Source organism: Teleopsis dalmanni, chromosome 1, assembly GCF_002237135.1.
Source record: "Teleopsis dalmanni isolate 2A chromosome 1, ASM223713v2, whole genome shotgun sequence".
NCBI lineage: Eukaryota > Metazoa > Arthropoda > Insecta > Diptera > Diopsidae > Teleopsis > Teleopsis dalmanni.
In genome coordinates this window covers 127,938,202-127,951,002 of record NC_051846.1, presented here as the reverse complement: position 1 = coordinate 127,951,002, position 12,801 = coordinate 127,938,202, and the positions used below count along the sequence as shown (strand labels likewise).

The 12,801-nt window shown below is 33.8% G+C and overlaps 3 protein-coding genes across 3 annotated transcripts; all 3 read left to right on the top strand.

Moving 5' to 3' along the window:
- The first annotated feature begins 5,971 nt into the window (after window positions 1-5,971).
- On the top strand, window positions 5,972-7,402 carry LOC119666039. Its single transcript, XM_038075305.1, has one exon. The coding sequence runs from the start codon at window positions 5,972-5,974 to the stop codon at window positions 7,400-7,402; it is 1,431 nt and encodes a 476-aa protein (XP_037931233.1).
- Window positions 7,403-8,882: 1,480 nt separating this feature from the next.
- LOC119666038 lies at window positions 8,883-11,168 on the top strand. Its single transcript, XM_038075304.1, has one exon. It carries the CDS (start codon window positions 8,883-8,885, stop codon window positions 11,166-11,168), a length of 2,286 nt encoding a protein of 761 aa, XP_037931232.1.
- A 55-nt stretch (window positions 11,169-11,223) lies between these two features.
- Window positions 11,224-12,150, top strand: LOC119666037. The gene has a single exon (XM_038075302.1). It carries the CDS (start codon window positions 11,224-11,226, stop codon window positions 12,148-12,150), a length of 927 nt encoding a protein of 308 aa, XP_037931230.1.
- Window positions 12,151-12,801: the final 651 nt, after the last annotated feature.

The following is a 12,801-nucleotide window of genomic DNA, read 5'->3' as shown; positions in this document are numbered from 1 at the left end:
AAAATAACATGTTCATTATTGAATATATTGCCAGCGCCTTTATTAAGGCAGAATGGCTTAATATATAAAATGAATATGAAATTGAATATTAGTAATTTGAATACTAAAACATGTTCATTATTGAACATGCTGCCATCGCCTTAATTAAGGCAGCATGACTTAATATAAAGGTATAATATAATATAAAAGTTTAATTCAATAATATAGTATATATAAGTTTTATAGGTATTTTCTTTTAACAAAACTTTTTTTTTTAAGTATTTCAATTTTATAAAAAATAATTGTAGGATTTTAAAATTATATAAATTAACATGATTCATTATTTAATATATTTTTTTTAAGATTAATTAATTAATTAAGATATAATATATAATAGATATATTAATAAACAAATATAGATTATGTTAATTGTTCATTTTTGAACAGTCTGCCGAGGGCCTTTAATAGAAATAGACAACAGTTTTCTTCTTATTAGCGCTGCTCGAGTTAGATAAATCACTATTACGATTATTGTGATTGTAGTTAATCCTAATGTCGTGTGCCCAGAAATGTGATGAAATTGTAAATCTTTTAGCTTTACTGTGTTACCCTTTATCTCATTTATTTTCTTATTTATTTGATTAATTTCTTCTTTGTTATTTATTTTCCAATGATGCCAAGGTTTTATATTACTATTATCAATCATAATTGCGTCTCTAATAACCGGCTTGAGCTCCTCTACTATCGCAGAGCTTTGCAGATTACTAGAGGATGTTAATGTTGTTCCTCTTATACGTGTCATACATCCTTCTGCTAGTGACAAAATGCCTTGACCTGATAAGTTTATTATATCTTCCATTGAATTTGAACATCTAATGTGGGCAGATTCTTGTTTAAAAGTTTTGAATATCCAACTATTCTGTCGATATAATTTGACCCAAATGGAAGAATTATTTACTTCTTCGTAGTGACAATTATCTTGATTAGTTGGTTTTAGTGGCGAAATTTCGCAAGAGTTATCGTTTGCATCTGTCCTAGGAAAATTACCTTCACAAGTAAATTGTTGCTCCGCTATCTTGCTGCATTGACTCCATGTCAATGGATCCATCAATTGATAAGCATTTATTTCCAGATTATAGAGAAGAAATGATGACATAACTTTCGGAATTATATATTTTGTGCCTTGGTTTATGGGTATTGGTATTATTTTATATATAGTAGATGACTGCTTGCTAAACAGTGGAATTTTTGCGTTAATCACTAATTTATTTCCAATGAATAACCCCTTTGCCTTTAATTGCTTATATATGGATTCTAACTCCGTTCCAGTTTTTTTAACAGGTAGTACTAGATTTTCGGGGATTTTATCTCTTATTTTTATTATTTCGTGATGTAACTGTGATGGTTTTATAAGCGCTGGGTTCAGTTCTCCATGATTAATGTCCATCAAAAGTTCAATAACCTCAGATTGAATGTGGTTAGCTTGAATTCCTGAATTGAGTCTGTTGGTTTTTCTCTCCAAAGTATGCGTTGATAATCTTGGTGCTCTTCTGCAATTTTTATTTGTCTAAACATTTTTTCCACATCTGCTGTCACCACGAATTTCCATAATCTCCATTTTATTATTATGTCAAATATATCTCTTTGTAATCGCGGTCCGGTCATCATAATATTGTTAAGACTATTTCCATTGGTCGTTTTAGCAGATGCATCAAAAACTACACGTAATTTCGTTGTTGAACTTGCTTCTCTGATTACAGCCTGATGTGGCATATAGTACAACCCTGCATTATGATTTTCTGCTTTGATCATATTACCTAAACGTTCGTATTCTCTCATAAATTCTATATATTCTGACTTAACTTCTTTCTTTATTTTCTTCTCCAAGTTGATTAGTCTGGCTACTGCTTGTTTTCTGGAATCCCCTAAGAATAATTCTTCTTTAAATGGAATTTGTACAAAGTATCTTCCGTCTGAATCTTTTGTTGTAGTTGTTTTATATAGTTCTTGACATTTTTCATCTTCTTGTAGGTTTGTTTTGTTTTCATCTTCTATTTCCCAAAATCGTTCTAAATTCAAGGCTGATATAGCTTGATTTTGTGTTTTGTTTGTTTGTAGCTATCCGGATATTATCCACCCGAATATTGTTTCTTGCCCAACTATATCGTCAAATTTCTTAACCCCTTATTTTATTATTTTAGGATATAGATCAGGATCTGCTAATTTGTAATTTTCCCAGATCGTGGTATCAAACATTAACGTTTGTTCTGGCAATGGTTTAATTAATTGTGGCATTACTAAGAATTCGCCTTTTACTATCATTTTATCGTTAAATCTTGATGTCATCTCCAAAATAACTTTGGAATTAGAGGTACATTTGACAGTCCTGATAATTGTGTTTTATTTTTAATTTCCTTTAATGATAGAATTTTAGCTTTCTCTTTGCATATCATTGATACTTGTGAACCTTGATCAACAAGAGCTCTTAGTAATTGATTATTCCCATAAGAAGTTTTTGGTGGAGATTAATACAGTTGGCAGCAATGTTAATTTCTTATTCTCTCTTTTTATTAGCGTTGACATAGTTTTACCTTGTTTATTAATTTTTATGTTGTCTTTTAGTTTATTCTGACTGTTGTCTTTGTGCAAAAGAGTATGATGTGCTTTATTACAGTTTTTACATCTGAACGACGAATAACATTTGCTGCGATTGTTATGGCTCAAGCAAATTTCACATATTTGCTTTTCGCGAATTACCGATGTTCTATGATCAACTGACATATCTCTAAATTTGACACAATTAAATCTTCGATGTCCCATCTGATTACAATGAAGGCAATGAATTTGAGAGGCTTGTGGCTTCTGAACATAAGTTGGAGTATTTATTGTATTTTTGATTCTCTGTTGAGCTTTAAGTGTCTGGAATTGCTGCTCTAAAAATTCTAATACGTCTTCTAATGATTGTACTTGTCTTGGTTTTTTAACATGTTGTTCGTATAGCTGAATACCTTCTTTGTCAAGTTTTCTAAGTATGATATGCGCAAATAATTCATCGCAACTAGAGCCCATATCTAAACAATTTTTAATCATACTTATACATTGCTTTGCTGAGTCATGAGCAATTCTTATGCTTGTAAATGATGTAGAGTTTATTGTTTTCATATCTAACAATTTATCGAATTGATTTGAAAAAAAAATCTCTTATTTTCATATCTTCTTTTTAAAGTATACCAAGCATATTCATAATTTGCTGATGAAACGTTTAGAAGATAAGATATTGCTGTACGAGCTTCTCCTTTTACATGTGATCTTAGGTAATCAAGTTTCATTGGTATAGTTAATGTATGATTATTATGGATTACATTTTTAAACAATTCTTCAAAATTTGACCAATTATCTATTTTACCATCAAAATTAGGTATAGATATGGGTGGTTGAGCTACTTGATTTTGTATAATGGGTTGATCAACTTGAGTTTTTTCCTTATTATAAAATTTATGTATAAATGTAATGTCGCTGTTAAGATTTTCTAACATATATTCCTTCTGAAGAAGATTTATTTGCTCGTAGTTTAGCTTTTTCAGATTTGACTGTAGTTGGTTGTTATAATTATTTATTGCCGCTATAAGGAATTCCGTCCTTTTTGCATCACATAACCCCTTCAGTAATTCCGAAGTGGCATTTTTTAATATTTCTACCACGTGTATTATGGCCTTCTAATTGCTTTCTTCTAATATATTTTCTGCTAACCTCTCTTCAGGTTTAGGGGGTTGTTTAGTGTCTATTTGCAATTCATTTTTTAATTTTCTATATTTTTCTTTCATTATATCCGGCCATTTATCATTAAAATATGGCATATCCACAATTCCTAATTGCTTTAACTTCCTATCATTTACATAGGAATTAGTCTGAATTTTATTTAATTCTTCTATTAACTCAATTTTGCGTTGTCTGGTATTTATTTCAGAAGCTTTCTTCTCTATTTCATCTACCGTATCTAAAAGATCTTTTTGAGTTTTAACTAACTCAACATGAGTATTTGTTGCTAATGCCATCTTCAAGGTTGTTAAGTTTAACAAACCTAACATATTTTAGCTCGCTTGTAATCACGCTTATGCAGCAAATAAATATTGTAAATATTTACGTTTATAAGTTCAATAACTTCACATATTGTATTTATGCTTATGCAGCAATATGTGAAATTTAAATCATTATTTTAGTCACCAATAATTGTAATTATTATTATGCTTAGTAAGTAATTCTATACTATATAAGGTAACAATATTAATAATAAAACTTAAAAGCGAAAACAATCGTCTTTACTTCACAATCAAAAATTGGTTATTGGTAGATGTGCCTTTTAACCACTGTAGAAACAAAATAAAAATTATTTACTTACTTGGCTAGCGGTTTATGTGCCTGCAAGCCTTTCATCTTAACTACCTGATTATTGGTTTATGTGCCTAATAGTCAGTGTAACAAAGTAAGCAAATACAGACATTGATACCACCTCAGATTACGTGGTATACATTGGTGACCCCGACGTGATTGGCAAGAGCAACTCAGTGTGAGCCAGCAGCGTTTACAAAAAACCTTCATTGAAAACAACTTGTTTCAACGGAAATTCAATAACCATGGATCCAAAATCAATATCCACTTTAACTGACCAGCAGGATTCAATTGGTTCAGAGATCGACAGAATCATTCGCAACTTCCAGAAGGACTCACCCAGCAGGAAAACACGTCAATATCTCGAAGATCGTAAAACAACTTTAGAACAGTTATTAGCTGACTTCAAGGCTAATGATGAGCAACTACAACAAGCCGATGTACTAGCAAGAACATCGGACTATTTCACACAAGATTACGGCATGGTAATCATAAATTTGGGTAACAAATATATCACCACAATAACTCAAGAGCTGGAAGCATTACCCATTAAGGCTCAACCATCAACAATAAAGGGGTTGGATCTTCAGATAAATAATGATGTTGAAGCTCCTGAAATAGTATTACCTACTGGTGGTCAAGAGAATGAAATTATTCAGGCATTAGTCAACAGACGAAATGCAGTGTGTAAATCAATCAATCGTCTCATCCACAATGTGAGACAAGATAACCAGCAACAGGTACCACAATATTTTGCAGTAAAATTAGCTACGCTTACCAAGTTATGGGATCAGGCTGAAGGTTTAAATTTTACTATTCAGGAACGGCAAGACAACCCTTCTGATTGCAATCATTATCTAGCACTTGAACAGTTGGTGCAAGATACAATGGTGGAATGGACTAGTAAGTCGACCAAGATTGAGACATCAATTAGGTCAACTTACCAATCATCGGCTACTTTGCCAACAATATCTCTTCCAAAGTTCAGTGGAGATTATTTGAGTTGGCGACAATTCAGTGATCTGTTTGCACAACTAATACACAATCAAAGAATATCAGACTCACAGAAACTCTGGTATTTGAAAACCAATATTCAAGGCGAAGCTGAAGCACTCATCAAGCATTTGCAAATATCAGATGCAAATTATGAGACGGCATGGCAATTACTACAAAGTAGATATGAGAATAAAAGAGTTCTAGTATCAGCAGTTTTGCAACGTTTGACAGCTCAAAACTCTTTATATGCCCATCCAACAGTCCAAGCCATTAAAAATATGCATGACACAACAAAGGAAAGTCTATGTGAACTTCATAATTTAAATATTGAAACATCAACTTGGGATCCAATTTTAGTTCACATACTATTAAAAAAATTGGATAAAAATACACATTGCAGTTTTGAACAAACTCTTACTAACCCAAAGGAGATGCCCACAATAAAACAATTCTTAGAATTTTTAGAATTGAGATTTCAGTCACTTGAGGCTATAGGTCTACGAGACAATGCAGTATATAAACCCAACAAAAGGATAGCCGTAACTATGGTTTGTTCAGATCTATGTAAAGTTTGTAATACAGATAAACATCCGACTCCTCCATTGAAATGACTCCTCCTGAACGATTAAATTGGATTCAACGACAAAAACTATGTGTGAATTGTTTCAAATCCGATCATAAAGCAAAGGTTTGTGAAGCTGGATCATGTAAAAAATGTGCCAAGAAGCATAACACTTTGCTCCATTTAGAGCAACAGTCACCTAAACCTTCAAGGGCACCAGCAACAAACACAAAGTCAACCACAACATTGATCAACGCTAATGAATCGCCATCCATAACAGCAACAACTAATGCAAAGTGTACTCGTAATTACGTTCTGCTAGCCACTGCAAAGGTGCGCATTATTGCAAACAATGGACGAACGTGTGATGTTCGTGCCATACTCGACTCAGGGTCTCAAGTGAACCTAGTAACCCAAAGAGTAATCAACAAGTTATCTTTAATTACCACAAATTCAAATCTATCGATCGAAGGTATTGGCCGTCAATTCGGAAACTCAAAATCTCGCGTAAATGTTGAACTGCAGGCTACTAATGGAAGCTTCAGGACGAGACTAGAGGCATTTGTATTGCCACAAATAATATCAGCACAACCGTCACGAGACCTAGATATCTCGGATTGGCAGATCCCACAGAATGTAGAATTAGCAGACCCCAGCTTTAACAGATCTGGAAGAATTGACATGCTGATTTGTGCTGAATTCTATCATACTCTACTTCAACCAGAACAATTGATAATAGGAAAGAATTCGCCACTGTTACAAAATTCGGTTCTAGGTTGGTTGGTGGTTGGTAAGACTAAAACTACAACAGATATTAAACCAACATGCGCTATTACTACAGGAGAAGTTGGTGAAATGTCAGAAATGATAGAACGATTTTGGAAATTAGATAACATTGAGACTGCAGAAAGGGTTTTGACTTTATCTGAGAAATGGTGTGAAAATCACTTTACAAATCATGTAAAGACAAATCACGATGGTCGTTTCATTGTACGCTTACCTTTCCGCGATGATCCCACAACACTGGGTAGATCGCGTGAGATAGCATTCAATCGATTTTGTTCTCTGGAAAGGAAGTTACAAAGGGACCCAAATTTATACAAGGAGTACATAAAGTTCATGGATGACTACGAGTCATTAGGTCACATGGAAAAAGTTTGCCCGAAAGATGTCAAAGGAACACAATATTTCATTCCTCATCATTGTGTCTTGAAACCTGACAGCACTACAACCAAATTGAGAGTTGTCTTTGATGCATCAGCAAAAACATCAAGCGGTTTAGCACTAAACGATATTTTGCACAAAGGTCCAACAGTGCAAAGTGATCTTTTTTCAATACTGTTGCGTTTTAGAATACACCGGTTTGTATTTACGGCCGATATTGAGAAAATGTACCGGCAAATTCAAGTACATGATGAAGATACAGCACAACAGCTGATAATCTGGAGAAAAAGTGCTGATGATAGTATACAATAGCTGCGTTTCAGCAAACATGATCCGCTCAATTTTACATGCAAAACAAAAACAATGGGGTGAACCAGCAATTGATCTGGTTCACTTTCTGGTTCAATGTGGAATGTGTGTAAAAGATAAAAGTGGAACGTATTTTAATGCAAATGAGGTTGGCAATGCGATGCAACGGTGCAGTAAAATTATAAACAAATATATTTATTTATTATTGATTTTATTTATTTATTATTTATTTTATGTACTTATTTATTTAATATGTCGTTATTATTTATTTCTTTGTTTAAAATAATGTTTTAACTATTACTATAATTAAAATTGTTACCTTATTTATTTACGTTTTATTATTATTGAAAAAGTGTTGTTTGATAATTTATTAAAATCAATTAATTTGAAATGAAATGAAATTAAGTTGAATACATTTATTTAATTAAAACAGAACAATACATAAGGATCCAGGCTCTCCAACATAAACGTTTATAAAAAAACCATTTTCATCGCAAACTATCTGCAAGATTAAGCTATAGTCATGCTTTCTTTTGAAATAAACCTATTTGCTATGGTGTGGTGCATTTATTTTTACATGTGTACTGTCTATGCAACCAATTACGAACGGGATTTTTTTTGAAGTTTCCACTTTTGCATTATTAACAAGTGCGTATTTAATAAATTAGTGTCCAATTGATATAAGCTAAACACTAGTTCTTTCAATTATCCTCCATACAGAAGCTCTTGGTATGCCAAAACAAATACCAAATTCGCAAAAAGTATTCATATTTGCCATATACCACAAAAATATGTAAATTTCCTTCATTGCTCTAGTTCAATTGTGACCACGGTTATTTTGTATTTGCTAATTGGATTTTATTAACAAATCTATTAAAATATGAATCATAATTAATATATAGCAATTGTATTTGTTATGCGCAAATATCAATCAAATAATCTTTAACGGAACAATTATTGATCGTTTCCATAAAATTTCCACTATATGCATGCTGATGCACTTCATCCCTTGACCTTAATACACTTGGACTAGTGTTTAAAAAGAAAATGGAGGAGTCAGTTTTGCTCGATAATTCTAATAAAATCTGCAATTTCCATTTATTTACTATAGAATTAAATTTAAGTTTTTAAGTAAATACTAAATAAAAACTTACATTTCATACTTCAGACATTTCAACAGATTTTATTTATTTTCCAAGTTTTAGATTTTTTGTATTCAAAATTTTCTCACTTATTTTTTTAGCGCCAAAATTATTCACATAAATCAAAAAATTTTGTACACAAACCCAACTGGCATATTTCATGCGTTGCCAATTATTTTCAAACGTGATCCGTATCGTTTCAGCAAAGATGATTCAGATCATTGAGCGGATCATGTTTGCTGAAACACAGCTAATATTACCGACTGAAAACGGTTACATATGGAACAAAGTCAGCCCCTTATCTTGCAACAAAATGTCTTCAACACCTTGCGAAACATAATATGACCAACTATCCGCTTGGAGCACCTGCATTACTTAATGATTTTTATGTAGATGACTGTTTAAGCGGAACTAACAGCATCATTACCGCCTTAGACACTCAACAACAACTTACGGAACTGCTCAGTAAATCAGGATTTAAGCTGAGAAAATGGTGCTCAAATAATACACGACTCCTACAAAACATTCCGATAGAAGACCAAGAAATCAACCTTGATTTAGATGACTCAGCCATAAAGCCAACAAAAACATTAGGCATTATTTGGCTCCCGAAATCAGACGAATTTTGCGGTAAGGCAGAGATGTCATCGGACTTAGCTCGAATTTTTGATCCTTTGGGAATTTTTGGCCCCATTACTGTAACAGCTAAAATATTCATGCAGGAATTGTGGCAACAAAACTATTCCTGGGATGCGGAACTGTTACCTCAGGCTCAGCTAGAATGGAAGCGTTTTAGAAATGACTTACAAACATTAAATACTGTGAAAGTACCCAGACATATTTTTAATTCGACGGTTCCCTGTTCGATTCAATTACACGTGTTTACGGATGCATCAGAGAAGGCATATGGAGCAGCTATGTACGTGCGAGCAATATATAATGATAAGACAATAACATCGAGACTATTGTGCGCCAAATCTAGAATAGCACCATTAAAGAAACAGACACTTCCACGACTAGAACTCTGCGCAGCATTGCTGGGAGTCGAATTAGCAGAAAGAGTTAAACAAGATTTAAAGTATCAAAACGTGCCAACCTACTTTTGGTCCGATTCCAAAATTGTTTTGTCATGGATAATATCTTCATCTGCCTCATTGCACACATTCGTAACAAATCGTATTAGCAAAATTCAAGAGATGTCACATGCTGATCAATGGCATCATGTGGCGTCAAAGGATAATCCTGCTGACATCATTTCCAGAGGAATAAAGGTTAAAATGTTCAATTATTCACATATGTGGTTTTTTGGTCCACTCTTTCTTCATGGAAGCAACGAATTTTGGCAACAGCCAAACCCAAAGGCATTTAACATCTCAACTGATATCGAAAGACGACAAGGACATACAGTTAACATTATCATTCAAACGACTGGTTCTGATCACATGATAAATCAAATTGATCATCGAAACTCATTCAGATACCTCCAAAGAACAATTGCTTATGTTCGCCGTGTATTTCATCGCACACAATCACCAACAAGAACACTTTCTCCAAAGGAATTACGAGATGCATTAGTCTTCATAATTAAAACTATTCAGGGCTCAGAATTTGCAAAGGAAATCTCTGATTTAAAACAATGTAAAGCAGTCAACAGTTCGAGTCAACTAAATACTTTAGCACCGTTCATTGACGAACAAGGTGTACTTCGTGTTGGAGGAAGGCTTGAAGCATCAACATTGCCATATGATGCTAAACACCCAATGGTAATTCCTTACAATCACTCAATAGTGAAATTGATGTTCAAAATGAAACATGAAGAAAATTCCCATTGTGCTCCACAATTATTGCTAAGCATAATGAGACAAAACTTCTGGCCGATTAAAGGAAAGATTATGGCGCGAAACATTGTTCACAGCTGTGTCATCTGTTCAAAGGCAAAACCAAAACTGATGGACCAACTCATGGGCAACTTACCGACTGATCGAGTTACTCTGACTAAACCGTTTTTTACCACAGGAGTTGATTACTGTGGCCCGATATGGATTCATTATAAAATTAGAGGAAAAAGGCCAATAAAGGCATATTTAGCAGTATTTTGCTGTTTCGCGACTAAGGCTGTTCACCTAGAAGTGGTGAGTGACCTGACAACAGAGGCATTCATAGCCGCTATTCAACGTTTTATCAGCAGAAGAGGAAGATGCCAAACAATTTATAGTGACAATGCGACTAACTTTGTTGGGGCGAGAAACCAACTACAAGAGCTCCAGTCTACCATTTATTCAGAAAATGGAAAAGAAAAGATCATTAAGACCAGTAGTAACAAGGGAATTGACTTCAAATTCATTCCACCAAGAGCTCCTCATTTTGGAGGACTCTGGGAAGCTGCCGTCAAGTCAGCTAAACATTTAATGATTAAAGGAATTTTCAACGCTTCATTGACTTATGAGGAATTGACAACAGTCATAACTGAAATAGAAGCCATGTTAAATTCAAGGCCAATAACAAAAATGTCATCCGATCCAAATGATCTAACAGCGCTTACACCAGGAGATCGAAAGGTTTCAAAATGGCACAGCAGCACTTTAGCAATTGTGCCCATTGTTACAGCATCAAGAAAGCTGTTATGAGCTCGTCCGTCAATTCAATAATACTAACATAGAGTTACGAACTGAAACGAAGGTCATGACGAGACACCGATCAGCCAGAGGAGCCATCAATATAGTTGGAAATATTGCTAACAAATTATTTGGTGTTTTAGATTCAGAATATGCTGAAACGATTTCTAAAACTCTAACTCAAATCAACAATAATGAAGATGTACTATCAAAAATGATCAAGAATCAGACTACAGTCATGGACTCAACTCTAAATATATTCAGCAAAACTACAGAAGCCATTGCAGTCAAACTGAATCAACTACAAGATGAGACAAACAAAATAGTAGATCACACTAATCATAATACTAAACGTATTAACCACCTAGAGATCTATACATCACTGGTAACCCAACTTACATGGATGGCACATACATTAATGAAAATTGAAGCTGCGATATTTGATGTCTTAACTGATACTCAGCATGGCAGAATTAATTCTCTTTTGATGTCTCCACAACAACTTCAAAACCAAATCATGAAGATCAAGGGCCATTTACCTCATTCACTTCGTCTTCCATTTAATCAAGAGGATGTTATTCATTTATACACGTTGATGTCTTCACAAAGTGGAATCACACAAGATCATTTGATAGTTGTCTTACAACTGCCATTAACCGATCATGAGGATTTCGATTTATTCAATCTCGTCCCAATTCCTGCAACAGTCAACAATACAATGATGACAAGAGTTCCAGAAGCTTCATTTTTAGCTGCCACGCCGCATAGAGACCAATATTTTGCCTTAACTCGTGAACAGTATAAGGAGTGTATGATTTTCAAGCAACCAGAAAACAAACTACTTTGTTCAGATAAACAATCAAAATATAACACCGGCTCACAGGTTTACGCTTGCGAATTTAACCTATTAAAAAACATATCTGACAATACGTGTAATGTGCAGGAAACAAAATCGAACATTATTTGGAGTCCCCTGTATCATGCGAACCAATGAATATTCGGGTCAAAAAACAATACAACAGTTACGGCCGTCTGTAAAGGCATCACGACTCATTTAGAACTACAAGGTGCAACACTGCTGAAATTACAAGACGACTGTGTACTCAAACACCAAACGTCTACAATTCAGACACATCAAACGCTTACCGACACCATGTATGAATCTTACATTGCATTTGGTGAGATACCTGTCATCAATAACTCAGAATTATGGTCAAAATTTAAAGGAAGTTCATTGAATCTCAGCAATGAACTTAAACAGTTAAAGCTACTTCACAATACTCTGAAAGATGAAAAATTCGCTGAATTACCACACAAACTACAGACGGACAGCATGCACCACTACGCAATTAATTCCATAACCCTAATTCTTGTCGTTGGAGCCATCATATGGATGATATGGAAAATAAAGCAGGTAAAGCGTCCAGAAGTCAATCAGCCAACACAAACTCTCACACCAAACGCGATGCCACGAACAAGATTTACTTTGGAGCCTGAAACAATTACATAGCTTCTCAAATTCTCATGATGCTACAAACTCTAAATTTTATATTTTTAAGTTTATATAATATTGTATAACTATTTATTGTTTAAAAATTATATGTGTATTTATATATCCACAAAATGTTGTAATTATTTTTTTTAT

Coding starts and splice junctions, on each gene's coding strand:
- LOC119666039 (XM_038075305.1), top strand. CDS start 5,972: ATGACTCCTCCTGAACGATTAAATTGGATTCAACGACAAAAACTATGT.
- LOC119666037 (XM_038075302.1), top strand. CDS start 11,224: ATGACGAGACACCGATCAGCCAGAGGAGCCATCAATATAGTTGGAAAT.
- LOC119666038 (XM_038075304.1), top strand. CDS start 8,883: ATGACCAACTATCCGCTTGGAGCACCTGCATTACTTAATGATTTTTAT.